Below are 18,758 nucleotides of genomic sequence, written 5' to 3'. Positions count from 1 at the left end.
CCTCGCCCCCCAGCCTCACGGTGGCGATGGGGCTGCCCTCCCTTGGCTTCAGAGGCGGCACAGGGTGGTCCCGGCCCACATGGCTAAGGAGTCTGGCCTGACGGCTGTCACCGCACCTGCCCTTAGCTGGGAGGAAGCGCGGCCCGTGACTCAAGGGAAGCCCCTCTCAGGATGAGGAAGGACAGGATGCGCGACACTGGCTCCTACAGAGCCTCCCTAGGCCACCAGCGCCGCCCCCCGTTTAAGCTGAGTCTGAGCTGGGTCTCCTTTGTCTTACTTGGAAAAGAAAGCATTCTAATTTCACAGGACTCAAGGCAGCAGCCACACCCGACGTGTCCCGGTGACCTGCGGGAGGCTCCGAGAGCCTTCCGGGCCCCGGGAAGGACAGTCCCCACGGGGGTCACTCACCAACACGCGCTCACTCATGTTCTGGCCAAATATGAATTTGCTGCTGGCGGCGTCGGCACTGTTGGCTGAGCTCTCTAAACTGAAGAGGAGACACGCTGTGAGCGCAGGGTGGCACAGGGCCAGGCGGTGTGCACGCCCACATGCGTGGCGCACACACACGGTCAGAGCGGAAAGCACGGTCGAGGCCCCGCTCCGCCTCGGGCTGGGCTGGCGTGCCAGGGACAGGTACCCGCAGGCCTCCATGCCAGGCCTCTCCAGGCGGCAAACACAGACCCTTGGCTCGCACCGCCTGGCACCAACTGCACACGGGCGCCGTGTGACACACCAGATGCCCGTCTTCCCCAACCCCCAGGAGGTGGGCAGCACCGCACAGAGGCTGAGCGCAGGGGCGTTCCGTCCACTCCCAGCAGACAAACCCGGCTGTCTCTTGCCAGTGGGCTGCCCCCGGGAGGCACTGCAGCTCTCTGGGTCCCTCCCCAGGCCTGCACCAAGGAGGTGATGCCTCCTATGGGGTGGCCGGCAGGTGACACGGGATGACCTTCGGGGAGCGCTCAGCAAACGGCAGCTGCCCTGGCGGTCACACTTCAGACGGTTTAAGACATCACAGGCTGCACGTGCCTCCCAATTTGGGAAACACTCAGGTGCAAAAAATGCGTCTTAAAATATCTGATGCACTCTGCTAACCGGGGGCCAGGCAGCCAAGCAGCGAGGTCACTGTTCCCCTCGGGCCTCTCCGAGGTGGGAGCCCGCACGGCGCCTGCTCTGCTGGCCCATCTCCCAGGCAGGGACGAGCCTTCCTTCTCAAACACCCCGGCAGCCAGGCTGTTGGCAAGTGCCACCACCAGTAGCGCCAACGGCGAGCCCAGGTCCAGGGCAGGGAGCACCTGGTGACAGGAGACAGCCGAGCTGTCACTGGCCCACCGGGTTCTGTTCTGGGCACGAGGCCCGGGTGACAGAGGTCACTCCCGGGGCTGGGCTGAACAAGCCCACGGGACTGGGGTCCTGCCTCAGATGTCTGCTGAAGCCCACCATCCCAGCCCCTCCACATCTGTGTCCAGAGCGGAAAAGAGGGAGGGGCTGCAGGGTGACTGGGATTCTGGCTGCACGTGCCCTTGCCCTCCCGAGGAAGGACTGGGCTGGCTCCTGGTGCAGGAGGGTCCAGGCTTCTCTGGGCCCTGAGGCAGGTACCATGGGTGACCACGGGCCCGAGGCGGAGGCTCTCCCCGTACAAGGCTGGGCACCAGGCCCGAGGCGCAGACCTGGAGCTGATGTACTGAAGGAAGTAGTTGGTGGCGGCTGGTGCTTCTGAACTGGGGTGTCCGGCGTTCTCCATGTCCACTACTTCAGCGTTCTCATTTATTAACTGGGAAACAGAGAGGAAACACTGCTCAGAGAACGGCACGTCCTGGACCTCTGCAGCTCAGCCTGCCTCCACGGGCCCTACGCTGACATGCGGCATGGCTCCGTCTACATGTGTGTACCCTGGGGTGTGGTAAGAGTTAAGATACAAAAACAGTCCATAAGGCACTAGGGAGCCTTTTCTACCTTGTTTTAAAAAAGCACACTCAGGCTGGCACCTTGTTGGCATTTTTATCAATGCTTCTGCACCGAGGAATCACAGGTCGCTTACAAATCTTACATTTTAAGGGGTTCATTATAAACAAAACAGAAGCATCATTTCTCAAGGCTGCTTCTACGCCAACTGCCACACTAGCCTGGTTAAATACATTCTCCGATGAAACTCTCCTGGGAACGCTGAGAAGTGGGTGTTAGCGACCTTGCCCTGAGTGAGGAAGCAGAGGCTCAGAGGGGTTAAGAAACCACGGCTTTGAGTCGCCTCCCCCCATTGAGAAGCTGGGATGCAACCATGAGACGCCCGGATCCCCACGAGACATCGCCCCCACCCCAATCTCAAGGCAGCGAGGAACAGATTCGACCTGATGGCTCAGGCCAGGGCCCCGGTCCCCAGCATGGGTGGATTTCCAGGTCCTCCCTGCTTTTGCTTCCTGCTCCCGGGAGGGAGCAGCTGCCAAGGGACTCATTATTTTGCCTAAAGCTGTGCAACATCAACACCTATTCTTGTGTCTCTTGGGGTATCTGTGCTTCTACTGGACAGTGGGCACCAAAGGAGGAAGCTGACGGCGTGGCTTGACATCTCCTCCACACCCGAGAGACTCTTGTTTTCTCGTTTCAGGGCTTCTCACCTTTTGCATTACTGACCCCAGGCGCGGGTGGTTCCCTGAGCGGGGACGGGGGCTTCCTGGGCACTGTGGGGTGTTGGTCAGCATCTCTGGCCTCCACCTACTTAGTATCAGTGGCACCTACCCCCCAGCTGTGGCAATGACAAATGTCCCCAGACACAGCCACTGACACTGCCCCTCAAGCCTCTAGGAGCTTCTTGCCAGATAAGCTGCTGGAAATGGCACAGAGGGACCTTCAGTCCCTGGGGCTGGGACAGGTCTTCCGAGAGGGCCAGAGCGTGGGGTCCAGAACCCAGATCCCCTGCCACTGCCACATGCTCCCCACCCCCGACTCAAAGTCCCCAGACTAGACCAACACACCTGGGGGGCAGCCAGGAGGTGACAGATCCTGTTGCCTCCTGTGGGAGAGAAAACAGTATCTTTCCACCTGCCCTCCTTGAAAAAAACAAGGCGATGGCTCTCAATTGGGGGTGACATGGTCCCACGGGGAACATTCAGAACCGTTGGGGATGCTTTTGGTGGTCATCACTGGGGGCGGGGAGAGGGGGTGCTGCTGGCATCTAGAGGGTGGGGGCCGGGGATGCTGCTCAACACCCTACAGTGCGCAGGATGGCCTTCCACAACTAAGAAGGATCCGGGCTGAACGATGCTAGTGCTGAAAGAAACCCTGAAGTAAGCACATAAAAATCTCTTTGGCGACCTGGAAAGCATCGGATCCTACTGTCTGCTTGTTCCTTGGCTATAAACACGTCAGCTGTCAGGGCTAAGTTGCCTCTCTGAGCCTGGCTCCTGGAAGAGCGAGGGAGCCTGCCGCCAGGAGCCACCGCTCAGCCCCACACTGGCAGGGGTGGGGCAGGGTGGGGGGCAGCCGGCCGGGGTGCTGCCAGGAGTCAGCAGCACAGCACGGAAGGGGCGCAGCAAGCAGCTGCTGGGCGCTGAGGCCCAGGACCACCCCAGACACGGCCCCCACTCCCCATCCCCGGGCAAAGGAACCTGGGGGAGGCATAAAAAGATCCCTTCACTGGGTCAACAGCTCATCTGGCCTTCTGACCACATACCTTAACTCTGTCCCTCAGGTTCTGCCCGAACACAAACGCCTGCTGTGCAAGCTGCTCCTTCTTCTCGCAGCTCTCCTCAGAAGCACTGCTAGACTCATTTTTCTGCGAGTCTTTCTCCTGGTTAAAACAAGCAAACAGAACAACTGAAAAGAAGCAACACATCAGCCCTGAGAAGCGAGATGAGCCATCTCACACCACTGCATTTGCCTGGCGTGAATCCTGTGGAGCGGGCCCTGGGGTGGGGGACCAGGGAGACGCCCTAGGGCTGGGGGGGACCAGACCTCTCCAGGGAGGGGGAGGGGCGAGGTCTTGGCAGTGCCCTCGTCACCGGGAACACTGGGTGGAGACGGTGGGGTGGGGGGTCACGTCCAGGTCTCCCTCCAGCTCAGAGCCCTAGCCACCAGTTTCTGAGAAGCAGTATGCTGTGGGAATGATTTCTTTTTCCAATTCCACTAACTGTGGTTTCAGGGTGGGGGGCTCAGGGACATCTGAAGATTGAATTGGAGATGTTCATTTTCACCATTTGAGCCTGAACATCCGGCGGCGGTATGGCAGCGGGTGGGGGAGGCAGAGGGTGGAGAACCTCAGGCAGCGACCTGTCTGCTGAAACGGGCAGAGTGGAGATAAACACACGGGTGCAATCTGTCTCTGTACGTGGAGCCCTGGATGTGTTGCTGCAACTCGGATTTCAAGTCCGTCTCTGCCAACCGCAAATGCAGGCTCTTCATTAAATGCCCCTTATTTTCAGCTGCTATGCAACGCTAACTGGAAAACATATGCATCTGGCCTATATAATCCCAGAACCCTGGAGGACTTTTTTTTTAAAAAAACAAACGATTTCTGGGCTTCCCTGGTGGCGCAGTGGTTGAGAATCCGCCTGCCAATGCAGGGGACATGGGTTCGAGCCCTGGTCTGGGAAGATTCCCACATGCCACGGAGCAACTAAGCCCGTGTGCCACAACTACTGAGCCTGCGCTCTAGAGCCCACGAGCCACAACTACTGAGCCCACGTGCCACAGCTACTGAAGTCTGCACGCCTAGAGCCCATGCTCTGTAACGAGAAGCCACCGCAATGAGAGGCCCACGCAACGAAGAGTAGCCCCCGCTTGCTGCAACTAAAAAGAAAGCCTGCGCACAGCAACAAAGACCCAACGCAGCCAAAAATACATAAATATATAAAAATAAAAATAAATAAATAAAACAAACGATTTCTGAGCGGACTCCCAAGCACACTTCTGCCACTAGAAGCAGCACATGTGTATGAACCCCTGAGGAACTGCTCGGCTGTGGAAGAAGAACAGGAGACATCTCTCCAAGTACAGCGGTACAAGGCCCCAACAGACTACGTGCGTGGAAACGAAACAGGCCTTGGGCTATCCGGCCCTAAGTGCCAGAGCCCTGCTCGTGGCCCCTTTCACTCAAAACCAACTGTGGAGTTCTTGGTGGGCTGGTGACCTGGCCAGTCAGTTGTGGTTACACATGGAGACCTCTGAGCAAATCAGGATGCTTTAGCACGGGCCAGGTTGGATACGGCCCAGAGTGGTCAACAGCCCATGCACCCGGTGAGGCGCTGAGAAGCTTCACGTGCGGTGCACTCCCTGCCCCATTGCCGACGGACCTCAAGTGCTGGCGCCTCGTCAGAGGGACTCCTCCGGGCGGGGTTGTCAGGCGAAGCCGATGTCGCTGCCCCTGGGCAGTCTGCCGGGACACTGACCCCGTTGGTGCCGCTGCTCGGGACTGTGGGGAGAAAAGGACAGCAGACATCTCAGAGGTCAGCCCGGACCACCTTCAGCACCGCTGCCTTCTACCACTTGGGCTGACAGTGTAACGTCTCCTTCTTAAATAAGGAACGGATCCGGAATCAATACTGAAAGTCACAAATTCTTAGGTTAGAAAAACCCAAACCCCAAACTAACACCTCACAAAAGAAAGAATCCTTTATTGCTTATTCCACAAAGAACCATGTGAATTTTCAGTTTATTTAGAAATACTACTACTTAGGCGAAAAAAAAAAAAAAAGAAAATATATTTGGGGAATAATTATGAGTTTTATAAAACTAGTTTTACTAATAGAGTCTTTTTTCTATGCACTTTCTCCTTTAAACAGTTGAGATTATGTGACATGTACAACTTTAAATCTGGCTTTGTTTAGTATTAGACCAAAACAATTTTCCATGCAATTAAAACCCTTCAGAAATATTAACTATTTTTGCTCCCGATGAAGAGCTCTTGAATTGTAGGGAAAGATTAAGAGGAAGAGAAGAAAAGTTTATCAGTATTAAGAAAATTAAGGATGAACTGAAAATCCCATCCTTTGTGGATATAATACAAATATGGTTCAGGTCTCTTAGAGACACAGGACTGAGTTTTGCCTGCAAACACACAGGGGCGCATCTGGGCCGCTCAGGGTTGGGGGGCCAGCTCTCAGGAGGCCAGTGGAACTGCCTGTCTTCCAGGCTCATTGGGGGTTTGAGGGCTTGTTTCTCCAGCACTCTATTTCCCAGTGCGTTCAGCAGACGGGGCCAAAGCCACCTGTGTCGTGACGCGGCTGTGCCCTGACGTGTGAGCCTGGGAGGGGCCACGGCCGAGTCACTCACCGGTCTGTGAGAGCACCTTTGGCTGCGGGGCTTGTAGCACTGCTGGGCGAAGCACGCTCCGCTGCTGCTCCTTGGGCTTCTGGCTCGGCAGACCTGGGGACAGAGGTCGGTTTGCCCGGGCCCTCCGACCGCAAGGGCAGAAATGCATACCCCGCCCCCCCCCCCCCCACGCCGGCTCTCAGGCACTTTACAGAAAAATTCACCCCAGCAACGCATCTGATGTCCCTCCTGGGCTAGACTTTACAGGAAAGCATACTGAAAAAATTAAAAACCCAAGATATTTTCTCTACAGTTAGACATACAAAGTCTGGCTATTGTTATTTTTATATGTGATTAAATGAAACCCCCATGAAACTGATGTCTGCAAATTAATCCAGTGAGTACAGGAATGCTACAGGGGGGGACCAAGAGACAGCTGTTCTCAAGCGTGGGGCTCGAGGGTCAAGGGCAGACGGTGAGGGGAAAGCAGCGAAGCCACAGTTCACCTCTCAAAGTTTAGGACTCTGCTAGGGGTCACGTAAAGGCACCCCTTGCACCTGCTTCTCAAAATGCCACGTTGAGAAAATCCCTCTGCCAAACATACAGGGCAAGGACCACGAGAACGCTCCTGGCCCTGCAAGGGCTTCCCGTTGGATGGGACGTGTCTCGATGGCGCGAGTGCCGGGCCCCGCTCACTAGCGGCTGCTCTGCTACTCAGGGTTAACGCTGTGGGCAGATCGCTCAGCAGAGACAGTCTCACAACTGAGCTACTGCCGGGCACGGAGCCTGAACGCCACCCACAAAGCCGGGCCCGCTCTCTTGCCGCCACCTCCTCGGGACAGCGGGCTCACAGGCAGGAGAACCTCCCTGGTCTGACGGGCTCTTTCCAGCGGTGTTCCAGTGCTCACGTGTCAGAAAAGTGAGCCCGGACCGCACTGGCACGCAGAGGCCGCAAGGCAGCCACTCTGTGCTCCTCCTTCAAGGCGGACACCCACCTGCACTGGGTGCCTGGCCGTGGATCAGGGTCGGCGGCTTCAACCGGAATCCACTGCTCTTTTCCTCTACAAGCATAAGAGAAGAAATAAAAAGCGGGCCTGCCTGGGGTGGGGCAGCAAAGCTAGGAGGGACCAGGGGCAGAAGAGGACTGTGGTCTGGGCTTCGGTGGCCATGGGCCTGGGGAACTAGGGAAAATGTTTCCAAGTTAAAACAGAAGAGCAGAGGCCCATCCAATCCCGTCTGTAAGGGAGGAGGCTGAGGGCTGCAGGCAGTGCTGGCCCTGGGGTGAACTGCTGGCAACAGAAAACTGGAGGGCGTGTGTGGGGCTGGTCAAGCTGCAGTCCACCCACCCAGCTACCTGCCAGGGCTGAGAGCTCGGAGGCTGAGCTGTGCTCGCGGGCCCCAAGGAATATCAGGGAGCCACAGAGTTCTGGTCCCTGGGACCCAGCTCCCTTTCCAGGGGGACACATCTGTAATCAGGAGAAGCTTCCCTACTACCAGCAGACCTCTGAGAACTGAGATGCATTTTCTGTGGTGAAAGATCAAAGGTGGCAGGCGGCAGGCTCTCTCCAGATGTGCCCGGAGTGCTTGCGGCTAATGAGGGCGCTGGGAGGCCCAGGAGGAGGAGGCGGAGCCTCCCTCAGGACGAAGTCTGGGATGGACTATGCAGAGCTGACAGACACAGGGGCTCAAAGCCGGGTTTCAGCTCAGCCACCAGTACACACAGATCCCTTAATCCCTGCACCTTGGTGACTCTGCCCATCGCAGGGGGCGGGGGAGACAGTCTAATGCATTCCCTGACCAGAAGGATCAGGATAAAAAGCCTTGTGACTCCAATAGGACACGTCTGTCCCCAGAAGAGCCCAGGGACAGCAGCATTTTGGGCCCCAGAGGCAGCCTCACTTTTGTGCTAAGGTCCAGCCCACGGGGGAAAAAAACCCTTTTCGGGTCATAGGGAACAAGATCAAGACAAAGAAATCCCTTGCGTGTTTTTACACACCAGCAGCGAGCAATCCGAAAGTGAAGAAAACAATTCCATTTACAACAGCACCACAGAGAATATAATACTTGGGAATAAACTGAACCAACGAGAACTACAAAACATTGTTGGAAGAAAGTAAAGACTTAAATAAATGGAAAGATACCCCAAAAGGCCACACAGTGCATGACTCCATTTACATGAAATGTCCAGAGCTGGCAAATCCACGGAGACAGAAAGTCGATTTGTGGTTGCCAGGGGCTGGGAAAGACAAAGTGGGGAGTGACTGCTCAAGGGCATAGGGTCTCTTTTTGGAGTGACAAAAATGTTCTAAAATTAATTGTGGTGATGGGTGCACAACTCTGTAGATACACTAGAAACCCTTCAACTGTTCACAAAAACACCACCACAAACACACCTGGTCAGCCCACACTTTCAGGTATGAAACAAAATCAAATCAGAATTCCCAAACAGGGGGCTTCCCTGGTGGCGCAGTGGTTGAGAATCCGCCTGCCAATACAGGGGACACAGGTTTGAGCCCTGGTCCGGGAAGATCCCACATGCCACGGAGCAACTAAGCCCGTGCATCACAACTACTGAGCCCGCGCTCTAGAGCCCGCGAGCCACAACTACTGAGCCCGCGTGCCAAAACTACTGAAGCCCGTGCACCTAGAGCCCGTGCCCCGCAACGAGATGCCACCGCAATGAGAAGCCCGTGCACCGCGACGAAGAGTAGCCCCCCTCACTGCAACTAGAGGAAGCCCGCACGCAGCAACGAAGAACCAACTCAGCCAAAAAAACCACAAAAAAAACCCAAAAGAATTCCTAAACAAGAAGGCCCTCTTCCTGCGGGCTATGTGTTGGTGAGCCAAACTGCTCTCCTTGGGCAAAAACAGGTTACAATAAGTAACTCTCACTGCTAGCTTGCATGAAGGAGCTGACCCCGACGGGCTCCGGGGAGCCTGCGCTGGTGGAGCTGGTGCCTCCCCCGTAGAGGGGTCGTTAACACCACACTCAGGAGAGCCAGACAGCACAGGATGCAGGGGAGGACATGCTGCCAGATGTTCCTTTTGGGAAGGGAAATACTGAATTACATTTCAAAGCTCAGGACTATTCAGGAGATGATTGGCAATTTAGAAACATTAAAAAAAAAAACTGCGATGAAATTCGTAATTCAGGTGATTTTAAAAAGCCCTTAGAGCTGGCTCTGCAGTGTTCACACTGGGGCTAGAGACTGCTCTCACCGCCCTGCTCTGACCGTTGGACCCCCGGGGCTGACCAGGCTAACCAGCAGGGGCGACAGGCCTGGAAAGTCACTGCCACTGACCCCGAGCACTGGGCCCAGTGCCTGGCCCACCCCAAGGATACACAGGACATCCATGCTGAATGCTGCGGTGAATGGAGACACAGACGGACGTGTGTGCCATACTCGCAATGGCAACCGGGGACTCGGGACAGCGGGGCCCAGAGCAGCAGGGAGGGTGCTTACAGGGCGGCGCACCCTGGAGGTCCTGCCACAAGCCCTGTCTGCACTGAAACAAACGTGGTCTCTTCTCATGGCCTCCAGAAGCTCACTTGTCCTGCAACGCAGTCAGGGTGCAGTGAAGAGGCACTGCCTGATGGCCAGAGCCCATCACGGGGGTGCAAGGTCACGCCAAGGTCACAGGGGTGCACAGGCCGCTGTACCCGTGTCTTCTCAAGGGCACATGCATGGCCCCCCGTGAGCTTGCTGTGGGGCAGCCTCCGTCCTCTGAATCATGACTGAAGCAAGCAGGCTTTTTTGTGCCCCACCTCAGAGAGACCCAGGTGATGAGGGAACTCTGGATTTAACCAGGAAGGCAGATCAGAATTTAACCTGGTGTGTACCACAGGCTAAAAAGAATCTGAGAGAAGGCAGCTTGGCGGGGGCTTGAGCGATGAGTAAGTGTGTTGAGGACAAAGGGAGTCAGGTTTCTTACTGTCAGAAAAGAGGCAGAAATACGAAGGGGGGGAAGGGGGGGAGGTGGGGCTACAATGAACCCTGTTGGTGCTGGAAGCACCCACCCGAACCGGGGGTGACCTATACAAGCAGACAGAACAGCAGAGGCACAGAAACACGTGCAGATGTGAGTGTGTGTAGGCGAAGAGGTCTACGTATGTCTGTGCTCCTGGCTGTGTGTGTTCTCAGCTCTGGGCACAGAGAGGGCTTGGGAGCAGCGACAGCCCAACGGCGACCAGCACGCAGAGCACTCAGATCTTGGTCTCTAGAGACCACTCTCCACTAAGCAGAACCAGGATCCCCTTGAGGAAAGGGAGGGAAGAAGATGAGCCTGGAACCCCTTATGACAGAAAGAAAAGGACATGCTCGAAAGAATGATGCGGACATGGCCAAGGGGCACAGGCTTGACGCAGCAGCTCACGGCAGCCAACTGTGGGATGATTAAAATAAACTGATGGTGAAGATAAAATCTGAATGTTAAGGTAAACACTAATAACAACAGATTATAACCCACTGACTAAAACAGGAATGCAAACAACCATGTGGCTCTAGTAAACACATGAGCAAGCAGTGGCAGAGAAGAGGTCTGCTGTCCAGCAGAGTGCCGACCCACAAGAGGCAGAAAATCCCCGGCCGGCCATCACCAGAGTAGTAGCCGCTCCCAGCAAGAAAACATCTCTGGAGGCTAACACTGCAGCAAAAAGTAAGAAGAGGAATGAGATTTTCCAGAGTCTCAAAGTATCTCTCCAGAAAATATCAAAGGGTGAAAAATGACTTTTCAGCGGAGAACCTGGGCGGGCTCCGCCCTATTCAAGTAACAGGACAGTAAACACCATGAGTCACCTGCTACGGTGCACAGGAAGCACACAGCTTCACCTCTGTGGTGTTCTAGCCCCCAAGGGTAAGTTGGTCCAGTCACCGGGAAACAGCGGGAAAGCCAGGTTGAAGGCCTTCTCCAATGTAACCGGCCTGCACTCTGAAAGGTTATAAAAGCCGAGGCAAGCTCGAGGGACTGCTGCAGATACGTGATGCGTGAGCCAGGATCTGATGCCTTTGCCATGAAGGACATCACTGGGACGCCCCGGGAAAATCGAATGGGGTCTCTAGGTAGAGAGATAGAGAAGTGCTTTACCATTCTTAAGTGTTACAATTTTTCCCGCAAAAATTAAAGCTAAAAAAAAAAAAAAAGGCAGGCAGGCAAGGAGCTAAGAATAAGTTCACTCTGCAGAGTGGCTGAGCCAGTCTATCACCGCTGCACGTGGCAGTGGGTCCAGGGGCCGGCCGGGCTGTGGCAGGCCTCGGAGGCAGGTCCGAGTTGCCCGCCTTGCTCAGGGCTGCCCTGCTCTCAATGCTGCAGGATAAAGGTTTCGGGGAAGAAGCGGGAGTGGGGCTGTCGCTCAGAGACCTCGGGGGCGAGCATTAGATTCCTAACAGAGCTCGAGGGCTGGCTTCAGTGGCTGATCACCCACCACGGCTGACACGGCCCCCGCGGTTCAGAACGTGACTCGCTAGGCCAGTGCCCAGGTCTTCCCAAGGACCCCTACAAACCAAGCTCCTCTTCAGGCCCCGTGAGGGGGGTCAGCTCAAAACAGTTTGCCTTTAGAGTCAAAATGAATTCAACTGTTTGAAACAATGTCATCAAATCAACCCTCAAAGTTCTAACAACTTGCCTCTTCCCTCGACAGTGCCCTCGTGCCAGAGTATTGACTGATCTCGCAGCGCTTTTGAAGTCGGCAATGAATTTATATAAGGCAGGTTGGGTTACAGAATTAAGATGGTTACACCCGCTCATTAAATCTTTTACGAGGAGTTTCAGCCACGTGGGAGAAACTTTCAGGAAATCTTGGAGTTGGATCTCTAGTGAGAGACCAAAAAAGGAAAGCTCCACATTCTTCAGAAAGGATCAAGCTATTTTCCTTAAAATTTTAAGGCTCTGATCAAATATATTTATCTAAACAGATCTAAGTAATGTTAATTCATGCGAGAATTTAATACGCAGAGAAGGGGTCTGGAAAATTACATAAAGTTCAGAGTGGTTACCATTGGGATGGCAGAGTGCGTGGGAAATGGAGAGGTGGATTCTTTTACTCTATGTATTTCTGAGTTTTTAATGATACAAATGTATTATTTGTGTAAACTTTTGAAAAATGAGTAGTATACTTCATTACAATTTTTTTTTGTTTTTGCTTGTCTCTCTCTCTTTTTTTTTTTTAAAAAGGACTTGCAACTCCTTGTAACCAGGCCCTGCTTGTAGAAACAGAAATTAAGGGCTGATGAAGCCTGCCTCACACCAGATTCCAAATCTGTGCAGTGAAGAGTTGGGGAACATTTAGGAACTGAAAAAGAAGGTTGCCTTCAAACCACCCATTCCCGATTAAGTCCTTGCTTTTCATCCCAGGAAACCCCCAGTGACCAGCCGAGAAAGGTAAAGGGACGCGAGGGCTCACCTGGTTCTGAGTCAGAATTGCCTGCAGATGGCTCGCAGAAGGTGGATGGCATAAAAACATTGTTTTTTGATACTGTCAACAAGGAGGTGCAGGCAGGGGAGGGAACAAGAGGAAAAACAGTGTGAGTAGGCAGGGCAGACGTGCACAGGATCACTTCTCCCACCTGAGGGGTCGTCTCCAGGCCCCACCGTTGGGGAAGGGGGGGTCAGCATTGTGAACCTGGCCTTTGGCAACTCCCAGTAAAAGTGAAACCCTGGGACTCTTTCTAAAGCACAAGAAAGGTGGGTGTCCAGTGGAACAGCCTGAATCTGTTTGATATCTAGCAGTTGACTCTGGCCTGCTGTGGCCACCTGCCTCGTCCTTGTGCCCCTGTGGGAGCAGCCAGGAGGGAAGCGGATGCACCCGATGTTCCGAGTCTCCCCTGGGGCCAAGCCTCAGGCCCTGCTCCTTGTCACCAGTCGGGGCTCGGCTGGCTGCAGACCCCCTCCCCTCACCTGTTTAGGATCTTACAAAATCAACTGCTTCCCGGGTTGTGGGCCAGGCAACAATGCAGTGGGGCTGAAGATCTAACTGTGCGGACAGAAGGCAGCTAGCTAAGTGGAAACAGTGCAGTGCAAAGGCCTCCAAACGTGGGACTGCTTGTGGCTCCACTCCCCTGATGGCTGAGCGCAGAGCATCCCCTAGGTGGTGACGTGCGAGAGGAGAGGGCTAACGCCTGCTGGTCCTCTACCCCTTTAGCCTACGGTCACAGCACAAACCACCTCCTCTCTTCTCCGCTGCACCTTCTCGATGCACAAAGTGCGGTTCAGCAGTGGACAGGGAGCAGGAAGGAGTACGATCAACGGCCAGGAAGTGGACGCTCCCTCCTCCTGTGGTAAGGCTCACGTGACAGGCGTGCAGAGATCCTTAGAAAAAGGACGTAACCGCAGCCTGCACTGTGGACCACCCGGATGGCTCCTCAATGCCTGGCTAGCAAACGACAGTGCCTCTATTCAGGGGGGTCTCCCGCAGTTGTGAAAAAGGATGAGGCAATGTCCAAAACAAGTGTTCAGGGAACAGGCATGAAATTAAGTGTTACGGGGATGAGCGTAAGAGGACACTCACTTTCTACACTGTACATTCCTGTGACGTTTGCATTATTCTTGGAAGCAGAAACAAAGCTTCCAGGAGTGTCTTTTTTTCCCCTTAAAGTGATATCCTTAGGGCTCACACTTGTAAATGTTTTACATGAATTCCCAAGAATGAACTTCAAGCTGGGGAACTGGAGAGTGTCTGTAAGCCAGCACCGCAGACAGCACGGGGCGATGCCAGAGTGGACGGAGCCAGGACCGGGGGCGGGAGTGGGGAACCCTGCCGCAGCTTTTACCCTCCAAGGGACAGGGGTGTCCCCAGGCTTGCAGAGCCCCCTGCTAAGTAGTCCCAGCATCTCCCTCTACCCCAGGAACCCGCCCCTTGCCTGAACCAGCCTGTGTCCACCAGCTGGTCTGCTGGCCTGTGTGTGTGTGTGCAGACCTGGCACCAGGCTGGAGCTTCCAAGCCCTTGGGCCCAGCCACAACCACAGGGACAGGGTCCCAGCCTGGCCAACCCTTCCAGGCTCCCCCAAGCCCCCTCGTCGGGAAGCTCACGGTATTCCACCACCAAAGTGCCTGCTGGGGCCACTGGACTCCCTCCTATGTACTGTCTGCGTGTGTGCCTGGGATTCTCAACTGGCCCACCGGGCTCTAGGCACATGGCTGAAGGGCCAGGAGGACACCCCATTTCCCCCACCTTCAGTCAACACATAGCCAACGGCCTTGCAAGGTGGACGTGCGCTTAATGGTCAGAGCCCCGACCAGGGCCCTGACGGTCCCTTTCAGAGGGACGATTTCTTCGCAAGCCTTGCTTATTAATAGTCTACTAGGTCTCACCCCTCCAGACGGGGGCACCTGTGCTACCCTCGGGCACGCTCCAGCCTCACTCCTGACGGAGACTGAGTTAATTCTAACGGGATGTGCACAGGGGACAGACAGGGGTGTGAGGCGCTGGAGGGGAACAGCGGGCTTGGAAACACAGGTGCTTTCACCGTCTAACGAAGGGCTGTAACTGTTACCTGACTGTGAAGGCGGGAATTGCGTTAAAGAGGATGTCCTTTCTCGCTTGACGGGAGGGCAGTAATTTCCATCTTCTCGGTCAGAATCTACAGAAAATTAGGAGGAGGAGAAAAATCAGGCTGCTTCCGCTTTTACAACCAAAACTGGTGAAACATTTGAGAGATTTCCTCACCTTCTCCACCTTCGGGGCTGGAGCCTCCGGCTGACCTCTGAAACAAGAACACATGTAAGGGCGGTCAGAGAGGGCCGCGCGGCCCAGGGCCCGGCAGCTCCTGACTTCTGCCACAAATGTGGATCCCGAAATGTAGCGTTGAGGGCACGTGGCCTGGGCTCCGTCACCCGGGTCACAGACAGGCTTTCAACCTAATGCTCAAAAATCCCCCATGAACCGTCACGCCTCTGCCTCACCAGGCCTCGTGCCAAGGAATCCTCTTAACGGCTGGGAACGCGTTCCCAGCACAGGATCAGTTTCCGTGTTTCTCCACCGGGTACAGCTAACTGGTGTTCCCCCACCCCAGCCCCCCAATTCAAACACTGAAACTGGATCTGGCCAAGTTCACTTTGCCAAGAGCTGGAAAGCGACCCTCTCTGCACCCTGAAGGGCTGCAGGACCGCTGACACTGGCTGCGTGACACTGGGTCATGGTGGTTCCCATTCCTGGCCCTGGCACATCCCATGGTATGGAACTGTTTCAAGGTGGGCTGTTATTTCCAGAGCAGCCGAGAGCTTTGAAGCCTTGGGCCAAAGTGTTCAGAAGAGAATCCCCAGGTACAACAGCTCAGACCGCAGAACCCACCGAACAATCGTCAGCTGAGAGTGAAAGGTGGCCGAAGAATCTCCTCCTCGACAACCTTTAATTTTAGAATGCGGACGAGCAATTAAGAAGCTTATAATGAGCCCCCGCCCCACGTGGGATAATACACAGTCCCTGCTGTACATCCCCTCTCAGGGACATGAGATTCTTCAGAACTAAGCAGCCAAAAGCAAACTCTGAAGGGTGAACATCACCACCCCCGCCCCCGGGTCACCGGTTTAAGAGCAAGCAGGGGAGCCAGTTTGCTTATTTTCAGAAAAGCCCCTCAGGAGTCAAGTTTAGCCAAAGGAGGACCACCTGCCTCGAGGAGCTGTTAGGGATTAAATGAGATGATGCATGGGAAAGTGCTTGGCAAGCTGCAAAGCCGTGTGTAAAAGCAGTAACTGCTGTAAATAAGAAAACTGCAGACGAGAAGCTGGGGGACCTCCCAGAGCTGGGGTGGCACTTTCCCTGTAAAGGGCCAGAAAGTATTTTCAGCTTCACAGGCCCCATTCGGGCCACACGTTGTATATTCTTTATTTTGTTTTTACAATCCTTTAAAACACCATCTTAGCTTGCAGGCTGGACAAAAACAGGCGGGGGGCAGAGTTTGCAGACCCATCCTAAAGGACAGTGAGAGCCTGGATGGTAAGAAAAGGACCCCAACCTGGCCTTCCCCCCCAACCCCCCCATCAGAGACCATCCACCAAAATGCCTGGGAAACGCGAAACCCTCGGAACACGACAGGGGCTCAATACGTGAACATATCATGGGGCCCAAAATGAAATAAAATACCCAAGGGTCCAGCAGGCTGGCTCTACATGAGTGCAAAACAGTGGCCAGGGCTTGAGCTCAGAGCATGAAGGCACTAAATCCTGCTCTCGAAGGCTTGCCAAGCCTAGTCAGCTTCTCCTAGCTCTGCATGTCCTAAACCTGAAAGGCGGGGCAAATTATTTCACTGGCCCAAGCTTCCACTTCTTCGCTTGGAAAATGGCGGGGCCAGCGCTTCCCCCGTAGGGAGGGAGGTGCAGGGGGTCAGTGGGCTGAGCAGGCAATGCCACGTGGCTCGCAAATGGACAGGCCACGCTCTCCCAGCCAGCTCACCCCCTCGGGATGCCATACTTCGGGGCAGTGCTGGGGGAGGTGGGAGAGCCAGGTGAGGGACCAAGGGACCCTTGGAGGAGCAGAGAAGAGGGTCTCAGCATGGGGGGCCCAGAGAGGCGCTCTTGCAGTGCTGTCATTCTACAGGGCCCAGGCTGGCATCTGACAGAACGGAGCCATGTCACCAGAACATCGGGTGTTCCTCTCAGATGCTCCCCTGCCCTGGGTGACACCATGAAGGTGCAAGCTCCAGGCCCCTCCCTCCTACTCCTCCACAGCAGGCCCGGCCATCCCCAGCCCAGCCCTCGCCCTCAAGTCCCATCCTCGACTCCCCCCACCCCCCACCTTTTCACTCAACAAGCATCTCAACTCTCCCAAACCTGCCCATGGCAGCCTCTGGGGCCTGTGGGATCCGCTGCTTCCTGAATGACTTCTGGCACCTGGAAAATGGCCAGCCCCTTGCCTCTGTAGACACCGCTCCCTCACCCACGGACACCGTCCCTTCCCTTGCCCCCCAGACGAAAACCCCTCAGGCTGTGGCCTCACCGCTCCCTGCACTTCTCCACGGCTCTCACTCCAGCCGTGCGTCAGTGTCAGGGTCCCCCTCTAGCCTCTAAGTTCCAGGAGGGTGTGGCCCCAGCACACAGCGGGGCTTCACTGGCCTGTGTTCAGCGGAAGCAGCCGGATTCCAGGCACTCCATGGGCCATGGAGAAGCTGCCAAGGCATGTGTCCCCCAAGTTACACACAGAGCAACGGACCCAAAAGCTGTGAGGCCAGAGCGTCGTCCTGTTTCTCAGCTGCTGGGGAGGACAGTTCTCTGTCACCTCAATCTCAAGAGGACCCCCACCTTTCCTCTTGGCTAGCTAGGTTAATTTCCACATGTGTGAATTTCCGAGCATTCCTTCTGCTACGGATTTCTAATTTTATCCCATTGTGGTCAGAGAAGACTCTGTGTGATTTCAATCCTTCTAAATCTGCTGAGACTTGTTTTGTGGCCTAGTGAGTGGTCCATCCTGCAGCTTCCTGCATGGCCCTGAGAGGACCATGTGCCCTGCAGCTGCTGAAGTCCTCTCTGTCCTTGTCCTGCTTCTGTCTGGACGTTCTAGCACCTGAACATGAATGAGGAGCACTGAGGTCTCCAACAATGTACTGGATTGTCTATTCTCCCTTCATTCTGTCAGTTTTTGCTTCGTGGATTTTGGGGCACTTTTAACAACACTTAACTTCCTCGCCTCTGCCAGTGACACCCCAAACCTCTCAGGGATCTGGGTCTCCTTGAAAGTTTGATGGGTGCTAGGAGCCTTTCTCCAGAAAAGTACCCAGACCTCAGGGGCTGCAGCCCGCCTCTTGGGGCCCAGGACTGCCGAGGCCGGGCGGCCTCCTGCAGCACTGGGCCCCCTTCGTCCATCACACCCTAGCCTTGCTGTCTCCTTCCTGTCTCCTGAACATGTCAACCCTGTTCCTGCCTCAGTGTTCCTTCTTCACATGCTACTTGCACAGCTGTCCCTGACCACCTCCAGGGTGAACCCCTGCTCACGGGCTACATCATCACCCAGCAAGCAGGAGCAGCTCTTCTCCACCCTACCCTCCAGCTTCTCTCGGGCCTCTGCCCTGTTTTGTGCATCACAGTTGGATGTGATCTAATGTGTCCATCTGTTGTTCGTCTCCTGCTACCATGAGGCCCTACCCTGTCTGTTCTGCTCACAGCTCATACACCCCACACCCAGGACACTGCACAAAAGACGCTCAGCAAGTACTGCACAAATGGAGCCTGTCCTCCGCCACTGCCCCTTTGGTGACCTGGAAAAGAAAGGGCACCTGGCCAGACAAGATCAGATACTCCTAGACCCCTGACCCCAGGAGACCCTCAAATCCATGCTCCGAGTCTATTCTAAGACCCACCCCACAGGCATGTGGCAGGCCTCTTGGTCCTGGAAAAGCTGGGAGGCTAAGGCCTGCAAAGGACAGCACAGGAAGATTCCCCAACTGGGAGGACCTTCCAGAAGCTGCTGGAACCTCCTGGTGGGTCTGAAACAGCCGACTCAGAAGCAGTGAGGAAAGTGATGCCAACAACTCTCCTCAGTAGGAACTAGGGCAAGGAAGCAGGAAGACAGACTGCAAAGTGAAGT

At 55.2% G+C, this 18,758-nt stretch overlaps 1 protein-coding gene across 9 annotated transcripts in view; it reads right to left on the bottom strand.

Moving 5' to 3' along the window:
- The window catches only part of RANBP3 (RAN binding protein 3), a 54,210-nt gene that overhangs the window by 6,810 nt on the left and 28,642 nt on the right, over window positions 1–18,758 (bottom strand). For all 9 annotated transcript variants that reach the window (XM_022557625.3, XM_022557630.3, XM_089905599.1 and 6 more), the window contains 9 exons: window positions 14,907–14,943; window positions 14,734–14,820; window positions 12,644–12,715; window positions 7,239–7,304; window positions 6,265–6,357; window positions 5,286–5,404; window positions 3,668–3,784; window positions 1,668–1,771; window positions 409–487 (listed from right to left, as the gene is read on the bottom strand). In XM_022557625.3, the coding sequence (XP_022413333.1) occupies window positions 409–487; window positions 1,668–1,771; window positions 3,668–3,784; window positions 5,286–5,404; window positions 6,265–6,357; window positions 7,239–7,304; window positions 12,644–12,715; window positions 14,734–14,820; window positions 14,907–14,943 (774 nt within the window). The remainder of the gene's footprint in view (window positions 1–408; window positions 488–1,667; window positions 1,772–3,667; window positions 3,785–5,285; window positions 5,405–6,264; window positions 6,358–7,238; window positions 7,305–12,643; window positions 12,716–14,733; window positions 14,821–14,906; window positions 14,944–18,758) is intronic.

This window comes from Delphinapterus leucas, unplaced genomic scaffold, assembly GCF_059928025.1.
Source record: "Delphinapterus leucas isolate spDelLeu-1000000601 "Yukka" unplaced genomic scaffold, BTC_Dleu_Yukka2 spDelLeu_asBTCV2_sq25, whole genome shotgun sequence".
Classification (NCBI taxonomy): Eukaryota; Metazoa; Chordata; class Mammalia; order Artiodactyla; family Monodontidae; genus Delphinapterus; species Delphinapterus leucas.
The sequence above is the reverse complement of the archived record's forward strand: the minus strand, read 5'-3'. Positions and strand labels throughout refer to the sequence as shown.